Raw genomic sequence first — 27921 nt, 5'->3', positions numbered from 1 at the left:
GTTGGGTCGGGCTGGACTGTACTTATTGGTTTCGATTTAATCTACAATTTTTTTCTGTTTCAATAATATGTTTGTTATTTTTGGGTTGGGTCAGGCATGAAAAAAATTCAAGTACACGGGCCCGGGTCGGGTTCAGGCTGGCTGTTGCCAGGTCGGGCCCGGGTCAGGTTTTAATTTTATACCCGAGCCAGGCTTTACACCAGGGAACAAAGACCTATCCCGGATTGGACTGGACTGTCACACGCCATAGTCCACAGGGTTGTCTTCCAAATATGTGCAAAGTACATCAGAGTTGTACATAATATAATGAAGGAAGATCTCCAAAAGAAACGTCTTGAAACATATCAATAAACTACAAGGACTACATGAATTTCTGAACACATTGCCTTTATAAATGAGATATGTAGCATGCAGGACATTAAATAAAGCTTTAAATTAGAAATAGACTTTCTAAATTTCAAGTTCATGTTGATCGTTCCCATTTAAAAGTGTTATTTGATGGCTCAGTCGGTTAACAGACTACCTTTTGTAGTACTGACCAGGAAAATTCCAATTTTGATCCGTGGTTTGTGATACATTAGTTGATCTCAATTGGCAAAGACGTGGGCATATGACAGTTGATTTACCAATTCTAGGGAAGGAACCATCAGCCATGCTTGCTGTTTCAGATAGCTATCCAGTGATCCCTTTAGAACGTTTCTATGTTGTTGTCAATTGAGGACGGGGCCTTGATGACTGTAGCCATTGTCTCCGACAAAATCAGCTACCTTAGACCAGATAACTGAGCAATCCTGCGACCTTCCTTTGCTATATGGCTGTTTGCACAATGCAATGCACTTATATACAGAGCCACTGGGGGAGGGGTCTGTGAAGCACTTAGGATATCATTTTTGGTAATTTTCTGCATCCAGCATATTCTATGCGCCTCATATCATTTGGAGTGACAGTCTGTCACTGTGCTAAGCACTGCCTGGGAAACAAAGCAATGTGTTAGGCTGCAAGTTTACACTTGCCATCTGCTCAGCTTCGCCATATGCATAGAATTAAAGAACAGTACAGCACAGTAGATGGTTATTTGGCCCATCAGGTCTACACCCACTCTTTCGAAGAACGATCCAGTTAGTTCCAATCCCTGCTCTTTCCCCAGATCCCTACGTTTTTTTCTCCTTCAAATAATTAACCAATTCCCTTTAGAAGGCTACAATTGAATCTGTATCCACCATCCTATCAGACACTGCATTGCAAATTTAAACAAATCCAATTGAACTTGCATAATTTGCATCATAATGCATCACACCCAAGTGAGGCAATGATTTATTCCAACTACCTTAACATCATTGCAACCAATGAAAGGTTTTGCCAAATGCTCTTTAACCATCTGAGCTCAAAAGCCTGTTAGGCTATGTGAACGTCCTTGAATGTCAATTTTGACATGTGAAAATATATCTAAGCGTCAACTGGTCAGTGTGACCATGCCAATCTTCCATTCTTCAGCCACACTTCATAGTTATAAGTATCATGGTTTAAGCGGGTTCCTGCAGGACTTGTTTCACAAATCTCTAATATGTGAGCTGCCTGATGGGATAAACACACTTGTATTGTATTCATCAACAACAACTTAGAATTATATAGCACCATTAATGTAATAAAACATCTCATGGAGCTTCACAGGAGCGTTATAAAACAAAATATGACACCAAGCCACAAAAGGAGATATTAGGTCAGCTGACCAAAAGCTTGGTCAAAGAGGTAGGTTTTAAGGAGGGTCTTAACGGAGAAAAATGCATTAGAGAGACAGAGCGGTGTAGGCAGTTAATTCCAGAGTTTAGGGCCTAGGCAACTGAAGGTTCAGCCACTAATGGTGGAGCAATTAAAACTGGGGATGCTCAAGATGCCAGAATTAGATGAACGCAGATATCTCAAAGGGTTGTGGGGCTGGAGGAGATTACAGAGAGGGAAAGGAGAGATCATGGAGGGATTTGAAAATAAGGATGAGAATTTTAAAATATATTGCTTGACCAGGAGCCAGTGTAGGTCAGTGAGCACAGGGCTGAAATGTGAACAGGACTTGGTGTGAATTATTACACCGAGTAACAGAGTTTTGAATGACCATGAGTTTACAGAGGGTATGGAAGGTAGAATGTGGGAGATCAGCCAGGATTGCATTGGAATAGTCAAGTCTAGAGGTAACAAAGGCATGAATGAGGGTTTCAGCAGCAGATGAGCTGAGACAAGGGTGGAACTGGGCGATGTTATGGAGGTGGAAGTAGGCAGCCTTAGTGATGGCACCTATATATGGTCGGAAGCTCAGTTCAGGTCAACTATGACACCATATCTGCAAACAACCTGGTTTAGTCTCAACAGTTGCCAGGGAGAGGGATGGAATCAGTTGAAGAGAACAGACTTTGGTGCGGCGACTGAAAACAATGGCTTCAATCTGCCCAATGTTTAATTGGAAGAAATTTCTGCTCATCCAGTACTGAATGTCAGATAAGTAGTCTGATAATTTAGCAACAGTGGAGGAGTCGCGAGAGGCGGTGGAGAGGTAAAGCTGGGTGTCATCATTGCACATGTGGAAACTAATACTGTGCTTTTGGATGATGTCGCTGAGGGGCAGCATGTAAATGAGAAATAGGAGGGGGCCAAGGATAGATCCTTAGGGGAACACCAGTGGTAACGGTGTGGGAGCAGGAAGAGAAACCATTGCAAGTGATACTCTGGATACGATTAAATAGATAAGAATGGAACCAGACAAGAGCAGTCCCATCCAGCTGGACGACAGTGGAAAAGCATTGGAGGAAGATGGTGTGGTCAACTGGGTCAAAGGCTGCAAACAAGTTGAGAAGGGGGAGTAGGCAAAGTTAACCTTGGTCACAGTCACATAGAATATCATCTGTGACTTTGATAAGAGCTGCTTCAGTACTGTGGCAGATGTGGAAACCTGATTGGAGGGATTCAACCTTGGAGTTCTGGGAAAGATTGGCACAAATTTGGGAAGTGACAACATGTTCAAGGACTTTGGAAAGGAAAGGAAGGTTGGAGATGGGGCAATAGTTTGCAAGGATGGTGGGGTTACGTTTTTTTTGAGGTGAGGGGTGTTGACGGCAGATTTAAAGGGCAACACTTGAAGAGAACGATTAACAACAGCAGCTAACATGGAAACCAGGATGGGAAGTTGGGTGGTCAGCAGTTGAGTGGGAATAGGATTGAAGAAGCAGGAGGTAGGTCTCATGGACAAGGTGAGCTTGGAGAGGGCATGAGGGGAGATAGGAGGGAATCCAGAGAAAGATGGAAGTTCAGGGCTAGGCAGGGGGGATCTTTAGATGAGATTTGGCCTGGTGGGCTCGTGGAAGGGATGGACAGCCCAGAGGCAGCTGATCGAATGGTCTCAATCAGTGACAAAGAAGCCTGGGATCTCTTTGCACATATTGTTGGAGTGTGGGTGGAGGAGACAGGGAAGAGGGATTTAAGGAGATCCTGGAATTGTGATCAGTTTTAGTATATGAGAGCAGGATCTGATAATGTTTTATGTGGTCCAGCCAGATCTGGCAGGGAATGGCTAAACCCGTTGTCCACCACATCCTTTCAAGTCTGTGTCCCTTTCACGTAAGGGAGCAGAGATGAGGGCTGTACCAGCGAAATGGCCGGGAGGGGAGAGAGTCATGTTTTTATTGGGAACTAGGGCATCAAGGGTGAAGCTGAGAGTGTGGTTGAGCAAATCAATAGCTGTAGAAATGTTCATGTAAATATTAGGCGGTTTATTTCTCCTGTGTCACCAAAGGATTCATGTAAAGTGCCAAATATTTTGTGCTGAGAGGGTTGTTACATTTCTTTATATTTGATCTGATTTTTACTGTATTTATCAAAAGACACAATAAAAATGCAAACCTGAAATGATGCAGTTCTGAGTCAATGATAATTTACATTGAACTGGGTGCTGGTTCACCTCGGCATTACAGAGTTTGGATTATTGATTTTTAGACTGTTCGATCACTTTCGGTTTTCGTTCCCCTTTAAAATTTGTTTAGTGTGCCACGTTCCATATTTGGATCCACCGTAAATGTATGATCATTCTTTGGATAAGGAAAAAAACTTTGTTCGGTTTATGTGCACAAAGTAACCCGCTGTTTGAGAAGGATCCAGCCTAAGCATTTTCAGACGATTCTGTCGGTGAAGGCAGAGATATACTAGTGCTGACTGTGGCCGTTTATTTCAGCTTCCCCTTTATGATAAAGGTGAGCTGGAACTTCGCCACTGTGGCAGCGCTGGGGTTTGTGGAATTGTAGAAACTGCCGTGTTATCCACAGACTCCACTGAACACAGTCTCAGTGAGGCTGCGTTAAATTGAAAGGATTCTTCTCTCTTAAATAAGTAGGTTTAGGCTAGATTCATGTTCGACATCGCGACATTTATAAACAAATCAGCTTGAAAATATTTAAAGCGGCAATCTCTGTTTCCCAGCAATCTGTTGTACCGGACCTGTAACTAGATAACTGAAATTACAGTTCTATAATTTGTAAAGTAAATGACCTGGGCGAAATAATTCACAGACTAATTCCAATAAGGAAGCCAGCTCCTAATGGGTGAGGTTTTCAGACCTGGCCAACCTGTTTATCGTTTATTGCTGTGTGGATGTACATCAGGGGCAGTGCTGCACTGGCCATGTATTACACAGCAGAATATCTGCAGAAAGGGGAAGCGGTAGGTGCAGACATTAAATCAAATCAAGTTTCATCTTTTTTTCATGGATACTTAAAAAGGCCCTGAAATTTTCTGACGACGTGTAATATTTTAGCAGATAAATAATTCACATACCTTTCCGTTTCCTTACACCAAATCTAGTGACAAAATACAATAGGTGGGATGGGGAGCTTCTCAGCATGGATATGCTGAGTGAATGCGGCTGGCTTTGTTTTTTTGCCCCTATAAATAAACAAAGGATGTGGGTGAAAATAGCAGCGGGCGGGAGCAGCGATCACCTGGTGGAGCCCCGCCTGGCGCCGCGCATGCGCCCCGGGCTGAGGTGGTTGGGGGGGGGGGGGAGGCCGGTTCCCGGGAGTCGGAGATGAGATGTGACCTTCCCGGGATAGGAGAGCGGCACACGGAGAGCCTTCCGTCCCAAGCCGGGCCACAGGGCGCAAGGAAAACGGTAAGGATGTGTCCCAGAATGAGTGGTGATCAGCTGGCGGGGGCATCAGTCAACTATTGCTCAGGGACTTTGTGTGGTGCAACCGGTTGTTTCAATGGAAATGCGACTCGCCTCCGACAAGATTTTCACCACATCGCAGCAACGCTTCATCGTGAATGTTTAGCTTTTAGTTTGTCTTCAGACGAACTTGCAAATTTTTTTTTTTGTTTCTTGCGGTCGATTTCCGGGGGTTATTCCATTGTAAACCTGGACGTACTGAGGGGAAATGGGATGTTGGAAGTTTTGCTGGGGTGTGTGAGGAAAAGCTGCCTGTATTTTGGGAGATGCGGCGGGGTTGGCGTTGGGGGGTTCTGTCTGCGTTGTGTGCCCCCGGCTTCTCCAGCCAGAGTCCCGGCTCCCGGAGCAGCAGCTTCCCCACCAATCAGGCGTTTAGTCCCAGCCAGCCAAACATGAGGGCTGCAGGAGCTGCGAACGGTGGTAACGAAGCGGTAGAATCGGATTTGGTGCAAGTTTAAGAAAAACTATTAATTATAAAGGACCACCTAAGTACCATTAATATGAAGAGGAAGTGTGTTGTAGATGGATGTAGGAAAGGACCACACCATGCTGGTCTTTTCTATTGATTGCAGCACTTTACATTCACCTCAGATACTGTGGTTATTGATCAACATGTGACTGACGGGAATGCTGCCTTTCTTTAAAGAAAAATTGTTCGCAGTGCCCCGATCTCCCTTGAGGCTGGCCATCAGGAATAAAGCGAGCTCGCAGGTAGGGCATTAGGGTTATGTTAAGGAGGGGACGCCGGCACAATGCGTGTTTGTGCCACTCTTTAGCAGCCGGACAAAAGGCTGCTGTTTGGGACTGAGATCACCCCGGGAATTACGCTGTCAAACAGGCGGAGCAGATGCAGAGAACCAGTGGCGTCTCCTGCACTGGAGGGAAGGGCTGTGGGAGAATTTTAGCATAGAAACGGCTATCAAGGACCCCAGCGTCGTTTGCTTTTGTGTTTGGAGATCAGATTTCGCATCCAAGATGTACTGATTGCTAAAATAAACGACAGGCAACAACCTCGTTTCCTCCCCCCACCCCCACCACCACCACCCAACACAAAACCCCACAAACTACAAGTTGCGGTGAGTTAGTGAATATCACCCTACTGCCATTGTACGTGGTGCATGCGGTTTGACCCTTGCTCCTCTTTTAGTACAGACTAGGGAATTGGCCGGATCAAATACGTAGTTAACGCGTTTAAAATGTAAACAGGCTATGTTTACGTCTTAAGTTTTGTTTTAATTCATTGATGCCTTCACTCAGCCTACTTGAGCCCTAAACATTCTGAAAAAAAGTGATGTAAATTGAATGTAAAAGAGTGTATAGAAATGCATGTTTATGGTTCACACGGCGGTGGAGGATCGGTTTGGATTTTAATTTAAGAGACGTAGGATTCGTGCTGCGGTTTTGAAAATACCTAAATTTAGCAGAACTAAAACTTGCCCTAGATAGATCAGGGTCCCATTGGTACAGTCCTCTCTCTAAAATGGGATTCAAAGCTGCAGGGCACAAATTCTGTTAAGTTGACTTTTATTTATTTTTAATCCCAAACCTCTATTGGTGCAATCATTTACAAGTATACATTTCAACTTTTTAAATGGGAAATCCTTTTAAAAAAAAACATCTGGTGAATTGTGGTTTAAGTTTTTGATGGATTCCCACATAACAATTCAAGATGAAGTGATACTTTAGTCAGCAAAAATACTCAATCAATTGGAGTTTTATTTCTGAAATCATTTGTTTACGGATCTTATGAGTTTGGCATCAGAATTTCCATGAATAGGAAGAGTACAACAAAAGCTCTTAATTTTAAGAAGGTGGACTTTGAGAGAATAAGGAATCCACTTCTGACTAAGCTCCTGGTTATCATCCTAATGATAGTCTGGCTTTCATTTTTTTTTGCTTGATTGCAGCTCTCTGAAGGACTTTGGAACATTTTTCGACATTAATGGTGCTATATAAATGTTACATTGTTTTTAATGGAGATAAACTGGAAGAGATTGTTAGAGGGCCAAAGCATGGTGGAGAACCAGTGTACATAATTCTAAATACAAGATATATGAATTACAAAGGCAAGTTGTGCTCTTCTGTAAGAAATATCAGGAATAAATGGAAATCTGTGTAGGCAACAAAGGAGGTATAGAAAGAACTTGCATTTCTATAGCACTTTTAATTACCTCAGGATATTGCAAAATGCTTTACAACAAGTACTTCTGAAGTATAGTCACTGTTATAATGTAGGGAAATGTGGCTAGACTTACTGGCTGTGTGGGGAAGGCCAGTGCTGGCAATGTCTTCATAGTGGCGCTGTTGCCTGCTGGCCTCATGCAAATTAAGTGCTCTCCTGCTGCCCTCCAAACTCCGGCTGGGTCAGTGCTGGAGGTAACCATTGGGATTGCAGATTTCTGGGGCCATTGTCTTTGAAAAGGGCAAATGAACTGTCCTTTAAATGACCTGCTGGGAAGCCTGATATTCATTGTGGGTAAAATATTAAAGGGTATTCGGAAGAAACATATACGAAACTCCTTTTCGGGGTCAAGGATAATGCTTTACAAACATTATATTTCTTTGAGGGAGCTCTCTGAGCTATGAGTAAAGAGAGCTCCATTGACATGGTTTATCTAGACCAGCAAAGCTGCTGATACAGACGAGCATGGAGAGTTTAATTCACAAGGTGGAAAAGCATAGAATGAGTTAAGCGGAATGGAGTGACAGCAAATGGCTTGTAGGGGACTTGGTGGGGGCAGTGGATGCGATGGCTAGGGAACAGTGCTATCTAATTTGCATATGAATGGTTGGAAATGAGGTTAGAGAGAGAAGTGTCAAAACTTGCCATGGCACCAGTGGGGGAGGGGTGATGCAAACTGATCTGGTGCAGAGGGATCTGGAATCATACAGCCATTGACCCCATCGTGCCTCGACAGCTCTTTGAAAGAATTATCTAATTAGTTCCACTCCCCTGCACTTTCCCCTTGGCCTTGTAAGTGTTTCCTTTTCATTTATATATCCAATTCACTTTTGAATCTGCTTCCACCACCTTTTCAGGCAATGCATACCAGATAGTCACAGCTCCGTACAAAAATATTCTTCTCGTCACCTCATTGGTCCTTTTGCCAATTACCTTTTAAATTTGTGTCCTCTGGTTATTGACTTTCCTGCCAGTGGAAGCCCAGTTCCTCCTTATTTACTCTATGAAAACTCTTCATAATTTTGAACTTCTGTAGTAAATCTCCCCTTAACTTTCTCTGCTGTAAGGTGAACAATCCCAGATAGATTGGCAAATTGGGTTTGATAAATGGTGAATAGAATTCACTGTTGACAGTGCAAAGTGATGAGACTGGATAAGAAGTAACATTGAAACTATTACGGTGCAGGAAACAGAGAAGAATTGGGGTGTACTGTTGGATAGATTGTTGAAACTATCTGCACTGTGTGTGGCAGTAATAAATAAGGCAAATAGAGCTTGGGTTGTTTACGGCATGAATAGAACACAAATCACAGGATGTAATACTGACCCTGTGTAGAGCAGTGATTTTTTTTTTTCCTCCCATCTGAAGTACTGTGTGCAGCTTTGGTCACAATACAGGAAGGACATCTTGGGACTGCAAAAGGTGCAGGAAAGGCCACCCACCTAGCATTTGACAGCTCGGTTGCCAGGAAAAGTTATGGCAGAAATTTGCTTATATTAGAGAAGACTGAGAGGAGATCATATTGAGATATTCAAGATCCTTAAGGGTTTTTGAACCCTGAGGAACTGTTTACTCTGAGCTGGAGAATGACAATAAGGGGGCTTGGGATGAAGCTCAGATAAAGAAAGTTGATTGGACAGATTAAACTGTTTCGCACAGAGGGTGGTTGATATTTGGATTGGATTGCCAGTGAGCCAATTGAGGTTGAGAACGTCAGTAATTTCAAGGGAATTAATGAAACAGTTGGTAAGAAAATCAACTGAGGGATATTGGTAATTAACTGTGTATTCTGAGGCCGGATGGATTGTAATGGTCTTTCTTGGTCCTGTACATTTTTATGTCACTTTGTTAAAAAAACTGTTGTTTTCTTGAAGAGCTTGTTATGTTAGTTCCTCCTAAAATATAAAAAAACTACAGTTTTCATGCCTGAATGATGAATGTGGATGGGGTGGGTTTATAAGGATGAGTCATGAATGGTTTATTCTATATACAGTGGTAATTTTAGTAATATTGCTTGCTTTTCTGGAAGTTTTCTCCTTAAAAATCAAGTACTTCTGCAGTAATTCAAGTGTTAAATATTTGATTTTAGATGGCCACGAGTTTTAAATATGGTAGTAAGTATTGGGGCAGTAGGGAGTGGGCTACACAGAAATAGGGGGAGCTGTGGGGCAGGGTGCAGAGGCACAGAATTATTAGCCAGTGTCCTGCCAAGACTTTTAGCAAGCCACACCAGTCAGGGAAGAGTTCTTGCAGCTTAGAAGACATTAGTTGGCCCCCCGGTTCACCAGAACATACAATGAAGCATTTTTGTCCATAGTATGTCCTGCTTCTGGCTTTTTTCCTATCATGGCCCATAGTAAGTTAAAAGCTAGGTTCACTCAAAGAAAATGTCTGTGCCACTGTGGGTGGAACATTAAAGACATGCTGAAGAATATTTGTAGAAGTAATTGGCCGGAATTTTACGGCTCCCAAACTAGTGGCGGGGTAGGGGGGTGTAAAATTGAATGGGAGGCAGGGCGGCGGGGTTGGAGGGGGGGGTGCGGCCTTATCAACGCCTTCCTGCCCCTGCTGGGGCGGCGGCTAGAAACGGCCCGCCCACCCCAGGCCAATCAAAGCCCTTAAGTGGCCAATTAACTGCCACTTAAGGGCCTCCTCCCGCTGCCGCAGGTAAGGCCCCAAGAACGCCGCCAGGTAAAACCTAGTGCCTTCTTGTGGGGGGGAGTGGGGCCCTCCTGATCGGGCATTCTGTGCCCCACCGTGGGCCGTCCCCGAAGCACCAACCACCCCCACCACACAATACTCCCTGCCAACTAATTCCCCTTTGCCTCACTGGGGCCCGTCCGATTGTCTCCGGACAGGCCCGAAAAATGTTCCGGGGTCATCCTTCCTCTATCCTCCGATGGCTGGGTGTAGTCCCAGCAGCGGCCTCCGCTCCAAGTTGCACTGCTGGGACTAAGAACTGCCTGCCTACTGATTGGCCGGCAGCTCCATTAGGCTGGACTTCTTGTCTCAAGGAGGTGGAAATCCTGCCAAAGGCCACTTAAGGGCCTGGGGAAAGAAAAATCCAGGCCTGGCTCCCCATTGTCCCTGGCCATTGTCTCTTGAGAGAGAAATTGTGGTAATGCAAACAATACCATTAAAATAATCATTGTTCATAGGATAGACTTCATTGTTTTCAGCCAAATTTACAATAGCCACAGAATATAGATACTGGGTTCCCCTGATATTTGAAGGAGGGACCAAGCCATTCAATTCAGATACAAGCATCATGTGGATTTTGTTTGCATCTATGTTTGATTATCCGATCCTTTTGAGTTTGAGGCACATATTTAAACTCAGTTGCAAATAAAGTTAAATGCAGATAAACACAAGGTACTATAATATGTTAAAACTGTGCAAGTGTTCTTTCGGACCAGTGTTGAGTAGAAGCAATTGACACTTAGAGTGGTCTCCTCAGTACAGTACGGAGGAAAAACCTTAGATTCATTCAAGAGATAGATAAGTCTTTGGGAACAGTGTGAGTTTCTCTTTTTGTTCTGAATGGATGAGCTAAAGTTTGGTCAAATAGCCTTACTCATCCATATCAAACTTATGACCTTGTTATTCAATTCATTGCTTTTACAATTTGTTTTACATCCTTAGCTCTATATTCTTCACTCTCCTCCACTGTCCACCTCAGGGAAGATTGTGATGATCTAGCCTGTACACAGAATTGATTTTGTTCCTTGTTGGACATAGATGCTATAACATTTTTGTTGGACATTGTTAATATCACCCCTTCATTGACCCCACAGGAGGGGCTGAATTTTATGAGTGCGCTGCACTTTGCGGTGGCGCACTCTAAGAACGGCGTGCATCTTGTGCAGTTGCGCCATCGCTGAGCCCCTGCGATATTGCGTGCGGGGTCTCATTTAAATAGAGGGGGTGGAGCGGCCGTCCCCGATGACGTAGAGGGGGCGGCCTCCGTGTCCCCGGCAATGGCGCCACTGTGCAGTTGCTGGTGCCATTTTTAAAGGACTAAGCCCTTACAAATAAGTTTCATTGTTAAAGGGTAAGTATAAATGATTTCTAATACATTTAAAAATAAATGATTTGAGGCCCTTCCCCAACCTTCCCCCCCCCCCCCCCCCATGGTCAATCCAGGCAATTAAATGACCATCAGTTGATTGTTCATTTACCTGAACTTTCCCCCCAACCTTCAATATTTTGCCCTTCAACCCCTTCCCACCATCCCCACATCCAATAAAGATCGATTTCCCCGCTCCTCCTCCCGTCCCGCCCTGAAAAGTTTATTACTCCCCCCCTCCCCACCAGGTTCTAAGTGATGGCATTAAACAGGAAATTAGAGATGCATGCAGTAAGGGTACAACTGTAATCATGGGTGACTTTGATCTACATATAGAGTGGTCAAACCAAATTAGCAGTAATACTGTGGAGGAGGATTTCCTGAAGTGTGTGCGCGACGATTTTTTAGACCAATACATTGAGGAACCAACTAGAGAACAGGCTATCCTAGACTGGGTATTGTGCAATGAGAAAGGATTAATTAACAATCTTGTTGTGGGGGTCCCTTGGGGAGGAGCGACCATAACATGGTAGAATTCTTGATTAAGATGAAGAGTGAAGTAGTTGAATCTGAAACTAGGGTCCTGAATCTAAATAAAGGAAACTATAAAGGTATGAGGCGCCGAGTTGGCCATGGTAGATTGGGGAACTTTACTAAAAGGGTTGACAGTGGATAGGCAATGGATAATATTTAAACAACATGTGCATGAATTACAACAATTATTCATTCCTGTCTGGAGCAAAAATAAAACCGGAAATGTGGCTCAACTGTGGTTTACAAAAGAAATTAGGGATAGTATTAGATCCGAAGATGAGGCGTTTAAAATTGCCAGAAAAGCAGCAAGTCTGAGGATTGGGAGCAGTTTAGAATTCAGTAAAGGAGGACAAAGAGGTTGATTAAGCAGGGGGAAATAGAGTATGAGAGTAAACTTGCAGGGGACATAAAAAGTGACTGTAAAAACTTTAATAAATATGTGAAGAGAAAAAGATTAGTGAAGACAAATGTAGGTCCCTTACAGTCAGAAATGGGGGAAATTATAATGGGGAAACAAAGGAATGGCAGAACAATTAAACACATACTTTGGGTCTGTCTCCACAAAGGAGGACACAAATAACCTCCCAGAAATGTAAGGGAACCAAGGGTCTAATGAGAGGGAGGAACTGAAGGAAATCAGTATTAGTAAAAAAAAAAAAATAGTGCGAGGGAAATTGATGGGGTTAAAGGCTAACAAATCCTCAGGGCCTGATAATCTACATCCCAGACTACTAAAGGAAGTGGCCCTGGAAATAGTGGATGCATTGGTGGTCATCTTCCAAAATTCTATCGACTCTGGAGCAGTTCCTACAGATTGGAGGGTGGCTAACGTAACCCCACTATTTTTTTAAAAAGGAGGGAGAGAAAAAACAGGGAACTACAGACCAGTTAGCCTCACATCAGTAGTGGGGAAAATGCTAGAGTCTATTCTAAAGAACGTGATAGCAGAACACCTGGAAAGCATAAACGGGATTGGGCAAAGTCAGCATGGGTTTATGAAAGGGAAATCATGCTTAACAAATCTACTGGAGTTTTTTGAGGATGTAACCAGTAGAATAGATAAAGGAGAACCAGTGGATGTGGTGTATTTGGATTTTCAAAAAGCTTTTGATAAGGTCCCACATAAGAGGTTAGTGTGCAAAATTAAAGCACATGGGATGGGGGAAATTTACTGGCATGGATTGAGAATTGGTTGACAGACAGGAAACAGAGAGTAGGAATAAATGGGTCTTTTTCTGGGTGGCAGGCAGTGACAAGTGGGGGTACCACAGGGATCAGTGCTTGGGCCCCAGCTATTCACAATATATATTAATGACTTGGGTGAGAGAACTAAATGTAACATTTCCAAGTTTGCAGACGACACAAAGCTGGGGGGAAATGTGAGCTGTGAGGAGGATGCAAAGAGGCTCCAATGTGATTTGGACAAGTTGGGTGAGTGGGCAGATGCAGCAAACTTGGATAAATGTGATGTTATCCACTTTGGTTGTAAAAACAGAAAGGCAGATTATTATCTGAATGGTGATAGATTGGGAAAGGGGAAGGTGCAACGAGACCTGGGTGTCCTTGTACACTAGTCACTGAAAGCAATCATTCAGGTGCAGCAAGCAATTAGGAAAGTGAATGGTATGCTGGCCGTCATTGCAAGAGGATTTGAGCAGGGATGTCTTACTGCATTTATACAGGGCCTTGGTGAGACCACATCTGGAGTATTGTGTGCAGTTTTGGTCTCCTTACCTGAGGAAGGATGTTCTTGCCACGGATGGAGTGCAAAGAAAGATTACTAGGCTGATTCCTGGGATGGCAGGATTGACATATGAGGAGAGATTGGGTCAACTAGGCCTATATTCACTCGAGTTTAGAAGAATGAGAGGGGATATCATAGAAACCTATAAAATTCTAAAAGGACTAGACAGGCTAGATGCAGGGAGGATGTTCCCGATGTCTGGGAAGTCCAGAACCAGGGGTCACAGTCTCAGGATACAGGGTATGCCATTTAGAACCAAGATGAGGAGAGATTTCTTCACTCAGAGGGTGGTGAACCTGTGGAATTCTCTACCGCAGAAGGCAGTGGAGGCCAAATCATTAAATATATTCAAGAAGGAGATAGATATATTTCTTAATGCCAAAGGGATCAAGGGATATGTGGAAAAAGCGGGAACAGGGTACTGAATGAGACGATCAGCCAAGGGCCGAATGGCCTACTCCTGCTCCTATTTTCTATGTTTCTCTATGAACTCTGTATGGAATTCCAAAGACGCGTGGAGTGTGAACGGCGGCTGTAATATTGGAGTGGGAGGGCCGCCATCTGCGGGTAAGTTTATGTAAATATGTTAAATGTTGATTAACATATGCTGGTGAAGGGCCCGCCGCCGGGTGGGGGGTGCAGGGGCCGCAACAAGGTCCCACTGCCACCAGTAATATGCGGCGGGCCCTTCTCGGTGTCCCGGGTAGAGGAGGGCCTCTCCCCGCAGCATTTTACCGGCCCCCGCGCCACGACACACAGTGTCAAGGGTCCAGTAAAATTCAGCCCAAGATGTGTGTTGTTCAGCTTGAAATAAAATTGTCTGTTGGATAACCTATCTGATGTGAATAAAACTCACTCATTGTGTTGTCTTTTAAACAGCTTGTGGAAAATGTAGAGTGGCATGGTTACTTTTGTCCCCCACTAATTGTTTCTCCTATACTGAAAGCATTGACTCCTTGCTTTACTCTAGTTCTTGGGCAATTTCCATTGCCTCATCCAAGTAGCCCTTCTTCATGTGTGAGTCTTTGGTGAGTTTTTGCAGACTATTTGACTGTAGGGGTGTTTCACCCAAGCTGGATGCTCACTTCCAACAGGGGTCATTCGCGCAAAACCTGCTTGTTTTACCTCCAAGAAGCACTGAGGCCAGCAGTACTGTTCCTGTCACCACCCAAGTTGAGATTGGCTAATTCAGCAGAGAGTGGGACTTAATCTGGGACCTTCCTCGTCTTGGTTGGCTTGGTTATTTTTTAATTCGACTAGCTGGGCAGGTTCTTAAATTGGAAGAGCAGATTTAACAGCAAGAGCATCTTCTAAACTGTACCAGATACTGTCTTTCATGCATGCATTTTTTCAACCTCGCTGATAGTGGACTGTCTTACCAATAGGTGAGATGAGGGTAATGTGGGTTATTAATCCACAGTAAGGTAAAGGTATAGAACAGAGTTGTCCAACATACGGCCTGTGGGCCAGGATTCGGCCCGCCAAAAGTTTGCATCCGGCCTGCGATGTAAACTGTTCCTGGGGGTGTTCCTCAATCTCACTGTGACTAGTGATGAGAGCTTTCCCTTTGTCAGACTGGATTTTAAACTATTACACTGTGAGTTTCATAGCTGATAGCTGCTGACACTGGAACAGCTGTTTCCCAACAGACCCGGGGTTTTCTGGCGGGCTTTTAAAAAAAAAAGTCAGAACCTACCGGAAAACCCTGAGTCTGTTGGGGAATGGCGTTTCCCGATGTCAGCAGCTGTAAGCTGTGAAACTGACAGTGATCTTTTTTAAAAGAACCGACCAAACATCTGCTGAGCATTCCACTCTCTGTAACTGCGAGAGAAAGGGAGGGGGGGAGACACAGGGAAGGAGAGGGGGAACAAAGAGTGGGGGGACATGTGAAGAGACAGAGAGAGGAGGAAGGGAGAGAGTCAAAGAGTCATTTACTTACAGCACAGAAGGAGGCCATTCTGTCCATCAAGCCCATGCCGGATCTCCACAGAGCTCTGCAGTCAGTCTCACTACCTGGCTCGATCCCCTGCAAATTTATTTCTCTCAGGTGGCTATCCAACTTCCTCTTGAAGTCGTTGATCGTCTCGACTTCCACCACCCTTGTGGGCAGCGAGTTCCAGGCCATTACCACTTGCTCCATTTTTTAAAAAAGTGCTTCCCCTGCATCTTTTGCACAAAACTTTCAATCTGTGTCCCCTAATCCTAGAGGGAAGAGAGAATGAGAGACACACACACACACAGAGCATGGGGAGAGAGATCAAGGTCTCTCCCGAAATACAGACATCTATCCAGAGTACTCTGCATCGCTACATCAACTGTGTGGGCAGAGATTAACTACTTGTGCAAGCAAAAACAATGCCAGGTACATCACAAAATCAGTTTTCAATATAGTGACAAGAAAGTAAGTCAATAAATTAGTCTTCTCATTTAAAGCTTCTTCACAAAAATGCACATTTGTTGTTTTTATCAGTAAGATAAATTTTTACTGCCTTTATCTTTCAAAATTTGCTCACTGGCTCCCCGGCCGAGCAAAAATCATAATGCGGCCCTCCGCCTGAAAAGGTTGGACAGCCCTAGTATAGAACAACAGTTACAATTAGTTTCACTTATTTCCAGCAATGCAATTTCTGTAAACACAATAATATGAAAATAATGAATATGCTATGATACCCCATGTCTTACTTCATTTAAAGCTAATTTCCTAACTCCCTTTTCATATATTCCATCCTTCTTGCAGCAGTTTTCTGTCTGACTGTTCCTCAGCTTTTGTAGTTCTCTATATTTTAAAAGCCTGACTCCAGTGTCAGCTTTCAGGCAAACTGACACCTGTCCCAAAGAGTGGAATTCACCAGCTTAACATGGCAGTAACCCATGATGATTTTAAATTAATAGAATTATTGAATCAGTAATGTGTGTGAATGATTCTGAATGTTAAACTATTTTTTTATTATCTCCAGGACTCCAGGATGTTGATCCAGATTCCCCATCTACAAACTAATCCATACTTGTCAGCCCTGCTGTCCTGTGACTTTTTGACTGAGAGACTAGCTTTAGCATAACAGTAGCATTTTCAACAAATATTACTACATCAAGGCCCTACATGGCATTCATGTAAAATTTTCAATAATGACAGAGGCTGTTCACCTAATCAGGCCTGTGTCAGTTCTAGCTCCTTAACTGGATATCTACTCTAATCCATTCTCCTTATTCTTTCACCATATAAATTTATATTCTTTTCAAATACTTCACCAACTTCTTTTCAAATTATTTTATAGTCACTTGTGGTGAAGTATTCCATGCTCTCAACCTCCGTGTGAAAAGCTGTTTCTAACATTCCTTTTATGATACGCCTGGGCTACTGGCCCCATTTTATCATTTTACTAACCAGTGAAAACAACCTTTGTCTTTGTAAAGCTTTGCATAATGCACATTAGATTCCTCTAAAGCGGAGACAAGAATGGCCGGTGGGTCTGATATCAGTGACGAGCTATCTGTACAATGTGTCCTTGGGGGTCCTGCCATCTTCCATGCGGCTCACATGGCCAAGCCATCTCAGGCGCCGCTGGCTTAGTAGGGTGTATATGCTGGGGACGTTGGCCGCCTCAAGGACTTCTGTGTTGGATTTACGGTCCTGCCACCTGATGCCAAGGATTCTCCGGAGGCAGCAAAGATGGAATGAATTGAGACGTCGCTCTTGGCTGACGTACGTTGTCCAAGCCTCGCTGCCGTAGAGCAAGGTACTGAGGACACAGGCTTGATACACTTGGACTTTTGTGTTCCGTGTCAGTGCGCCATTTTCCCACACTCTCTTGGCCAGTCTGGACATAGCAGAGGAAGCCTTTCCCATGTGCTTGTTGAATTCTGCATCGAGAGACAGGTTACTGGTGATAGTTGAGCCTAGGTAGGTGAACTCTTGAACCACTTCCAGAGTGTGGTCGCTGATATTTATGGATGGGGCATTTCTGACGTCCTGTCCCATGATGTTCGTTTTCTTGAGGCTGGTGGTTGGGTCAAATTCGGTGCAGGCAGCCGCAATCCTGTCGATGAGTCTCTGCAGACACTCTTCAGTGTGAGATGTTAAAGCAGCATCGTCAGCAAAGAGGAGTTCCCTGATGAGGACTTTCCGTACTTTGGTCACTCTTAGACGGGCAAGGTTGAACAACCTGCCCCCTGATCTTGTGTGGAGGAAAATTCCTTCTTCTGAAGACTTGAACGCATGTGAGAGCAACAGGGAGAAGAAGATCCCAAACAGCGTAGGTGCGAGAACATAGCCCTGTTTCATGCCATGTATAGGAAAGGGGTCTGATGAGGTGCCGCTATGCTAAATTGTGCCTTTCATATTGTCATGGAATGAGGTGATGATACTTAGTAGCTTTGGTGGGCATCCAATCTTTTCTAGTAGTCTGAAGAGACCACGTCTGCTGACGAGGTCAAAGGCTTTGGTGAGATCAATGAAAGCAACGTAGAGGGGCATCTGTTGTTCACGGCATTTCTCCTGTAGCTGGCGAAGGGAGAACAGCATGTCAATGGGGGATCTCTGCTCGAAAGCCACACTGTGCCTCAGGGTAGACACACTCAGCCAGCTTCTGGAGCCTGTTTAAAGCGACTCGATTGAAGACTTTCCCCACTATGCTGAGCAGGGAGATTCCACGGTAGTTGTTGCAGTCACTGCGGTCACCCTTGTTCTTATAGAGGTTGATGATATTGGCATCGCGCATTTCCACTGGTACTGCTCCCTCGTCCCAGCACAGGCAAAGCAGTTCGTACAGTGCTGAAAGTATAGCAGGCTTGGCATTCTTGATTTCAGGGGTAATGCCGTCCTTCCCAGGGGCTTTTCCGTTGGCTAGACAATCAATGGCATCACTGAGTTCCGATTTTGTTGTCTGTACGTCCAGCTCATCTATGACTGGCAGAGACTGGGCTGCATTGAGGGCGGTCTCAGTGACAACATTTTCCCTGGAGTACAGTTCTAGGTAGTGCTCCACCCAGCGGTCCATTTGCTTGCGTTGGTCAGTGATTGTGTCCCCTGATTTTGATTTGAGGGGGGCCCAAAAGCTCTCTTAATGACATCATGCACTCCTCTGATATTTCCTGTGTCAGAGGCCAGCTGAATATGACTGCAAAGGTGTTGCCAGTAGTCATTTGCACAGCGCCTGCCTGTTCTTTGTGCAGCGCTTCTGGCTGCTTTAAGTGCTACGGATGTTAACTTGCTGGGGGCTTTCTTGTAGTTCAACAGTGCAATGCGCTTAGCGGCTATGACAGGTTTCAGCTCTTCAAAGTGATATTGAAACCAGTCTGCATTCCGCTTCACACGTTTGCCATAGGTAGTCATTGCTGAGTCATAGATGGCGTCTCTGATGTGGGCCCACTTGGTCTCAGCATCCCCTGTGGGAGTGTTTTGAAGGGTTTTTTTAAGTGAATTTAGAAACTTACGTAACAGCTGTGGATGAGAAATTCTGCTGGTGTTGATGCGCGGGCGGCCCTTCTGCTTGGAGTGATGCAGCTTCTTTGGTTTGAGGCTAACCTTGCTGCACACCAGGGTGTGGTCGGTGTCGCAGTCCGCACTGTGGAAGCTGCGTGTGATTTGAACGCTGTTTAAAGAGGCTCGCCTTGTGACGATGAGGTCCAGCTGGTGCCAATGACGTGATCTTGGGTGCCCCCAAGAAACCTGGTGACAGGGTTTAGTGTGAAAGAATGAGTTGGTGATGTAGAGGTTATGATCTCCAAAACAATATGCTGTGATAAATACAGATGGAAGTTTTAGAAACTCCTCTTGCTGCCTTAATATTCCTAATTCAGTTAATGTGTAATATTCTAATGAAATGCTAAAATATATATCCAGTCTATTTTTTTTCTTGATAATTAACTGCAGAGTAAGTATCACTAAGCAAGCTTATCCAGTGAACACATGAGATAGGACCCAGGTTTGATTCTTGGTCTATGCTGCATTAGATGATTGCAGACACTAGAAATTGCTGTCCGTTTTACAATTGTAGTGATAGCAAAGCTGTCAATGTTTGTCGTCATTACAATTGCAAAATTGGGCCAATAGGACAACCTCTTTCTGTCTCACTTACGCATCTTCTGAAGTACAAAATGAGGTTAATAGGGTAGATTTTCTCTTCTCTGCACCTGGGGATTTGGCATTTCTTGGATGCTGGGAAAAGAGAAAGGAGATGGAGACCTATTAAGTCAGGTTTCTGCTTTATTCCACTGCCCTGGGATTTCCTGGAGCTGCCCCCACTGGGCATAACTGACCTTGTGCCTTTTAGAAGGTGTCGTTATTTAAATGCGGTGGGAGTAGCATTCCCAACTTTCTGCCTTAGATTCAATTGTTGAACGCTACAGCAGAGGGGCACCTGAAGAATGTTGGTGCAAAGCCTTAAATATGGCCCCTACAGCCCTGACATCCATGAGGGTCTTGAGGCCAGGTTGAAGAAGATGCAGGCAAGTGGATTTGACATTTGAACAATAGCCTCCCCGCAAATGATCAGAAATACTTCTGTCTTTCTGGTTGTTGTTTTCCATCGACAGCCAGAAGTCTCTGATGCAGTGGCCAGGTGCATACTTTCAACTGTGCTCTGATTTTTAGGTGGGTGGATGGGCAGCATTTGACATGTGCCCATTGCTATGGCCCAGGGAAGAGAAACTAGGCAGCTGCTTCTTCACAGGCAGTGTCTCTGAAAGGCCTCCATAAAGGAAAATCTACCCTAGAAGCTTATAGTTAAAAGAAAATCCATTCAAGTTAATTATTCAATTTATGTTCAAATTGTTGTCAGAAGTCCAATAACTGAAATATCATTATGCAAAGATAGAATTTCACTTTTCTGTTGGGAATCATAGATTATTTGGAAACGAAAATCAGCAATAGCTGCCCAGGTGTGTATTCAGTATTCTTTTTGAAGTCGGTCAGTGCTGGTCTCTGTGTCTGTGTGACTCTGTTTCTCGGTGACTCTGTCCTCTGCCTGCTACAGATGACATTGTACCTGCTCACATTGCAGGATCTTTGGCCAAAAAAATCAAGTCCAAGAGCAAGTTTTTTTTGGAGAGACTGAGACTTTGAAGTGAAAACATTAATAAAGTTACTAAAATGCACCTAATATAACTGCATTGTTAGATTCAACTGTTATTGCAATATATATATATTTTTTAATATTGCAAACTTCATTTCAGACAAGAAAAATTTAGTTACTCAGAACAAAAATGATAGATGACATTTTTAAAATGGAATAATTTAATTGGTTCATCTTCTCCTTTCATTTCTTGGTAGGAATCTCTTTACTGGTCATTCTGGACTAGTTGTTTTCCTAATCTGGTACTTTCTCAGTGGTACTTTCTAGCTACTTTCCTTACTTTTTTGATTTGTATATACCTTGCCTCTTCAGTTTTGATTAGCTGATGTTTTACATAGTGTAGTGGTGAAAGTGTTTTTTAAAAAAGATGTACAGTGATTTTGAAATAATGCCAGCTGTACTAGAGTTTTGTGAAAATGCATTTTCAAATATTGGGCAATTGACTTAAAAACACTGAGACTAGTATGAGCTGTGACATGGCACTCTCTGTCAGTACTTCTGTAATATAAGCAACGAGAACAATTTGGAATGTTCCAAAGAATTATAAAACAATTTTAGTAAAGAAAACACACTTTCTTTTTTTCTTTTCTTTTTCTTTTGGGCCTCCTTATCTCGAGAGACAATGGATACGCGCCTGGAGGTGGTCAGTGGTTTGTGAAGCAGCGCCTGGAGTGGCTATAAAGGCCAATTCTGGAGTGACAGGCTCTTCCACAGGTGCTGCAGAGAAATTTGTTTGTTGGGGCTGTTGCACAGTTGGCTCTCCCCTTGCGCCTCTGTCTTTTTTCCTGCCAACTACTAAGTCTCTTCGACTCGCCACAATTTAGCCCTGTCTTTATGGCTGCCCGCCAGCTCTGGCGAATGCTGGCAACTGACTCCCACGACTTGTGATCAATGTCACACGATTTCATGTCGCGTTTGCAGACGTCTTTATAACGGAGACATGGACGGCCGGTGGGTCTGATACCAGTGGCGAGCTCGCTGTACAATGTGTCTTTGGGGATCCTGCCATCTTCCATGCGGCTCACATGGCCAAGCCATCTCAAGCGCCGCTGACTCAGTAGTGTGTATAAGCTGGGGGTGTTGGCCGCTTCAAGGACTTCTGTGTTGGAGATATAGTCCTGCCACCTGATGCCAAGTATTCTCCGAAGGCAGCGAAGATGGAATGAATTGAGACGTCGCTCTTGGCTGGCATTATCATTAATTGAGTTTTTAAGAAGAGTTTTAACTGAGTACGAATAGCACTTACAACCTTGTGAGAGGTGAGTGTAGTACAGTACACACAAAAGTAATAAAACGGAGTCCTTTTCTGCAGAAATGCTGAAGGAATTGTACTTGCTTTTCTTGCAATAGACTAGGTTTGTGCATAAATTCTCAATCCTGTACTGTCTCAGAATCCCATGTGATAATTTTAATAATCTGAGAAATCTTGTGGCGGAGGTGGGGGAACAGAAGAAGAGGCAAATCCACAATTTTATGTATATGCTGTCACTGAATTGTATTCTTTTCCTCCTCTGTGCCTTTAAAACTCTTAAAAATCTTGTACCTTTTAAGACAGAGAGAGAAGTGCTAGATTTCTGAGAACAGTGTGTCACAGCTACATTTGTTATCTAGGCAACAGCAGGAGAGTGAGGAGGTTACATGGTATAATGTTTCAATTGGACTGTGTAAAAACCAACATAAACCAGTTTAGAGAGACATGAGCGAAGTGTGCTCACTGAAGGAAAGAGCTGTCTATTTCTCTCATCAGAAATTCTCCAATGAGCTGTAGGCCATATTAATTGCCTAGTGAGGAAAAAAACCCTTTGAAGAGACCTGGACATATGGAAGTAGCAAAAGCAAAATTCCTTTTCTTTACTTCCAACCCAAGAAGTCTTTGCTTCAAGATTGAATCTCTCTTGACTGATTGTGTTTTCTGGAATTCACAGTAAAGTTTCGACTGAGAGACTGTTGGTTTTAAAATCCTTGTGGACCCATTGCTATACTCCTTCTTTAAAGAGCTGTTTGATGTCTGCTGCAGCCAAAGTGCTTTGAATGCCTGTTTTTGTGGCGACTTTGAATGGCATTTGATTTTTTTTTCACTAGCGTACCTCATCCATCAGGAACGTAACCCACAAAGACTAACAACCCTGTTATTTATTTATTCATAAACAGCTAATTTTTAAAACATCATTCTTTTTAAAACTGGTTAACCATTGATTTTTGAGTGTATGTGTGTGAATGGGGGAGTTAGGTTCAGGTAAGTTATAAGGTCTTTAGATATAGGTTTATCTTAATAGTGTTTAAGATTTAGTTTTAATAAATAGTTAATTTGTTGTTGTCTAAAGATACCTGGTTTGGTTTGTTTTATTCTGGGGGTTACTAGAGTGTTTAATTTGGCTGTTTTCTGGTTGGGTGGGAAAACTTTAATAATATGCTGTGACCTGTGGAGTGATGGGACTGATTTGACAGTGTGTTGCTCCCACCTTGGTCGTAACAATACTTGAATGCCAGAAGCATTATAAATAAATTGCCGAGACTGGAGACTATTGTGGTGGAGTGGGGGGGGGCGGGAACATTAAGTTGTGGGAATATCAGAAACATGGCTTAATCCAGAGGATGGAAATTAGTATAGCATTCAGGGGTATGCAGTGTTTAGGTAAGACATAATAGACAAAAAAAAAAGAGATGTTGCAGCCCTATATATCAGGGACACCTTAGAGATAGAAGTAGTTGATCCTTGAAGAGATAGAAAGCTACAAATGAGCTATTCTGGTTAGGCATCACCTCCTGCTTAAAAGAAAAAATTAAGGTAACATATTGAGGTATGTTATATATCACCAGGTCAACACAAGAAGGATGATTTGTTATATGAAGAGACAGAAAGGATGTGTGAGAACAGAAAAGTTATTTTAATAGAAGACTTCAATCAATCAAATATCACTGAAAACCCAAGTTTATTTTAGTCAAGCGTTGATAGATGTATATGATTCCTTGACTTGGCATGAGAAGGAAGCCACGAGAGGCGATGCTGATCTTGATTTGGTAATCATACGTGACCCAGAATATGTACAGGAAGTGTAAGTTGGAATACTCCCTGAAGGGACAACAATCACAGAGTGATCATGTTTAAAAGATCTCTGTCTGAGATGCCCAAAGCCAGGAGCCAGATGTTTTAAAAGGGCTACGTTCAGTGAAATGAGGGAAGACCTAAAGCAAATTAACTGTGGAACATTGTTCAACACCACTTTAGTAGAAGGAAAATGGGACACCTTTACAAGTTTATGCTTGAACAAGTAGGATAAATAACATTCCAAAACCAATAAGCTTGAACAAAACAAACATGACCCTAAATGGACCAGCAAACAAATTAAATGAGAGATAAAGAAGAAGAAAAAGTCCTGTATTAGTCCTGCTAGGAGGAAGGAGAAGGGGCTAACTAGGTTAAATACTGGAAGTCACAGAAACACATTTTAGCTGTGAAGAAAGATTGGATAGGCTGGGGTTGTTTTTCTTGGAACAGAGGAGGTTGAGTAGTGACTTAATTGAGATGTATAAAATAATGAGGTGACTAGATAGAGTAAATAGGGGTGACCTATTTATCTTAGCAGAGGGGTCAAAAATCAGGGGCAGAGACTTAAAGTAATTGGTAGAAGGATTAGAGGGGAGATGAGGAAACATTTTTTCACTCAGAGGGTGAGGGGTCCTAGAGCTCACTGCCTGAAAGATTGGTAGGGGCAGAAACTCACACTACATTTAAAAAGTTGTTGGATGTCTACGTGAAGAGCTGTGACCTGCAGGGCTGTGGACCAAATGCAGGAAGGTGGGATTAGGCTGGATAGCAACTCATCGACTTGTATGGACGCAATGGGCCAGATGACCTCCTTCTGTGTCGTAAATTTTCTATGATGTTTTAATCATGTTAAAAAGTCTTTAAAATTAAATAATTCAAAAAGTCAGATTCCTCCCACAGCCATTTTGAAAGTTGCAATGCCTTCCAGTGTCTTCGTTGCCCTGGATTTTTATATTGTTTGTGAAGTGACTCTTAAGGAAACACCAGTTCTAAAATGTTGTGACAAAAATACTTCATTATTAGTGAGTAGACAGCCCAAATTCTCGCCAGTGCTATTTCTTCCTTTTTGTATCTTGAGGTCAGCAAGTACAATAGCGAAGCCTCTGGAGCGGTGTAGAATGACCCACTTCAGCTTCCAGATCTATGAGCTATAATGCACACGCCCAAAGTTGCTGGGCCTCTCACCAGTGCAGTGACAGCGAATGCCATCATGAGCACAGCAAAATCATAACCAATAAAACAGTGATCAGAGAGGCAAAGAGAGACTTGGGGGAAGGAATGGAAAGGCATAACGGTTGAGACAAATAGTCAGAGTAAAAAAAATTTTTTCAATACTGCAACAGCAAGAGACCAGTAAGAAAAGAGGTGAAAACTATAAAAGATGTAAACAAGCTTGAAATGTTTGAGTAAAAAATATTAAATATTCTGAATGTATGAGCAACTTGGTCTCTTAAAAAGATAATCCTAGTAAAATGAATGACTTTGTTATAAGTAAGATGGAAGTCCTAGATAAGCTCAAACAAAGAAATGCTATGGGATAGATGGAATTTATTCCAGAATTCGGAAAAAGACTAGGGAAGAACACACACAATTGATGGGCCAGCTAGTGTTTTCCTGCCTATCAAACCTGCCCCACACCTTCTGATGGCTGTAGCATTACAGCTAGACACTCTTCTCCCCATCCCTGGGCCAAAAAGGGAAAAGAATATTCTGGAAAGTTCCTCTCCGATGCCCCCCCCCCCCCCCAGGTGAACAAAACCAATCCAGAGAGCACATGGACCAAGTGTTATCTATAAAGACCATCTATCTGATGCGATCTCTGCCTCAGTCAAGAGCCATTGCAACTTCCTTTTGAAGGTATCCAGAGAGTCAGTACCCACCACACCAGCCAGCAAAATATTCCAGAGGCTCAATAGGCACGCTCTTCAATTATTTTATAAGGCCCTATCAGGTCGTCTCTATGTCTACACTGCTCTAAAGTAAAGAGACCAAGGTCCTTAAGCCCATCTAAGCAGCTGAGATTTTTTTAAAGCTAGGAATCCTTCCCATAGCTCTCCTCTGAAACTTTCCCAAGGCAACTATATCACCAACCTTGGGAGGTGGGGGGGACCAAAGCTGAGCACACTACTTGAGGTGTGCTTGACCAGTGATTTATATATCACAAAATGGTGACTGTTCAATTATTTAAAGCATCAATGAGATATCAAAGATTGGAACCAAGGTAACGTGGTACCCCTATTCAAAAGGGTGACAAAACAGACATAAACAACTACCAAATTGTTAGTCAATTCCATTCCATGTAAAATAATGGAACTGATTATTGGGAGTAAGCTTGAGCATCATCTGTACAATATTGATGTAGCAAATAGCAGTCGGTATGGATTCTGAAGGAGCAGATCCTGCCTAAACAACCTCTTTGATTTATTTAAGGAAGTGACAATCCAAGTAGACTATTCTAAGCCCTATGGTTTAGTGAAACTCCACTTTTGACAAACTTTCATTTCCACATGATTACATTGAACTCAAAGCCATGGGGATTCAGGGCAAACTCTGGGAATGGGGAGGAAACAGTGAGGACTCCTTGGGGGAATTGTCAGAGTGGGGAAAGTACAGAGTGGACTGTCCAGGGGTTCTGTGCTGAGGCCACTACTGCTTCTCATTTACATAAACTCGGAATGAGAAACTCTCTCTAGATGGATGAATCATATAGGCTGAATGGCCTTTCCCATCCATAATTACCTTGTGAATGGAAAGACAAGCCATTTTGGTGTAATTTAATAGGTTCATTTATGATTTATGAAAAAATCTAAATTTATCCTGTGTGTGTTTTTTGTGACTGGAAATGCTTAAGTAAATAAGAGTCTTGTCTTTTCACGACCATACTGTAGATGCCAGTTAACATAAAGCTATTGCTTCAGTAATATAATTACCACATGGATTGCCTTTTCTCTAACCTGAATACCTGCACATAAATCCATTCCTCTGTCTCTCATTGCCAGTTGTCAGTTAAGTAAATCATGTGGGAACATGTACTCTGCAAAGGATATTGTTTTCATGGTGAAAGGGAATGATCATTTTCATATAAGCTATTAAAAGAGTTATTATTGAGAAGAATGCTCGTAGGTGTGCACAGTTCATACTGAGATATGATTGCATTTGATTTCTGATTTTAAAAATGAGTGCAGTTTTAAAATGAAGTTGTGCTTGAGAGGAATATTATCTTGTCAGAAATCTTTGGTACATTTATATTGTATCTTGTTAAAATGAAGTATATACTATGTAATATGTTTGAGCCAGTATTGAACAGAAGTAGTCTCAAGACATTACAGAAATTAAATAATTTTCATAGCAAAAGAAGCTCTCTAATGGGTCACAAGGTAGGTGTACCAGGTAGTGAGATACTGAGCTGGACATAACGAGGAAGTGCCACATATGCTTCCTGATTTATACTGAGTTAGCAGATCTCAACTTGAGTGGGAGTAGGGGAAGGAGTGTTGCAGTTAGTGTTTGTGCCCCGAGGAAATAGATGGGTATATTGGCTGGTGTTTCTGCTTCTAAATACATTTCAATTAAATCTGCTTGAAATGCTTGTGTAAGATATGCACATGCGCAGGATTGCTTTCAGTTACAATGACCCCAACGTGAATGACCTATTTATAATCTCTGTTCAGCTTCCAGCAAAAAGAATGGCCGCAAAGGTGAGGTATCAGGGTGCTTCTAGCATCTTTGGCACTGTAACTCACCCATGAGTCACCATCTCCATGAGGGGAATAAGGGAGAAAATCTGGAAAGGGAACTAATCATTTTCCACAATTTGGGACCACCACTTTGATGATCGTAATCTTTGAGTGTTATTTTCATTGCTGATTCAGGAAAGACCTGTTCAGAATGAATTATGTATTTGCAAATTGAAGTTTCACAAAACATCAAGCAATAAATATTTGGGAAGCAAAACATGTCTCTTTAGTGGGTATTGCAAGGGGTTAATGGTTATGTTTTTGCATGAGAAATGTGTGTGATTGATTATCCATTAATTTAATATGAATAGATCTCTTGTTTTATTTTC

The 27921-nt window shown here is 42.9% G+C and overlaps 1 protein-coding gene and 1 long non-coding RNA gene across 5 annotated transcripts in view; one reads left to right on the top strand and one right to left on the bottom strand.

Annotated features, from left to right (window-relative positions):
* Positions 1 to 395: 395 nt before the first annotated feature.
* On the bottom strand, positions 396 to 4911 carry LOC137354501 (uncharacterized). The gene is made up of 3 exons (XR_010970470.1): positions 4816 to 4911; positions 3889 to 4073; positions 396 to 970 (listed from the first exon to the last, which is right to left on the bottom strand). It is a non-coding gene; the product is annotated as an uncharacterized lncRNA (long non-coding RNA).
* A 115-nt stretch (positions 4912 to 5026) lies between these two features.
* fhdc1 (FH2 domain containing 1) overlaps positions 5027 to 27921 on the top strand; it is a 134573-nt gene continuing 111678 nt past the window's right edge. The window contains exons 1-2 of one of the 4 annotated variants that reach the window (XM_068040823.1): positions 5070 to 5149; positions 5798 to 5917. Coding sequence is in view for 1 of the 4 variants with exons in the window: in XM_068040831.1 (XP_067896932.1) it covers positions 5066 to 5149 (84 nt within the window). In the remaining 3 variants the exon portion in view is untranslated. Of the gene's footprint in view, positions 5150 to 5797; positions 5918 to 27921 lie in introns of all 4 variants that reach the window. The other 3 variants (XM_068040831.1, XM_068040814.1, XM_068040839.1) reach the window with 3 other exon arrangements.

The sequence above is a fragment of the Heterodontus francisci genome, chromosome 1 (assembly GCF_036365525.1).
Source record: "Heterodontus francisci isolate sHetFra1 chromosome 1, sHetFra1.hap1, whole genome shotgun sequence".
In the NCBI taxonomy this organism is placed as follows: Eukaryota; Metazoa; Chordata; class Chondrichthyes; order Heterodontiformes; family Heterodontidae; genus Heterodontus; species Heterodontus francisci.
The sequence above is the reverse complement of the archived record's forward strand: the minus strand, read 5'-3'. Positions and strand labels throughout refer to the sequence as shown.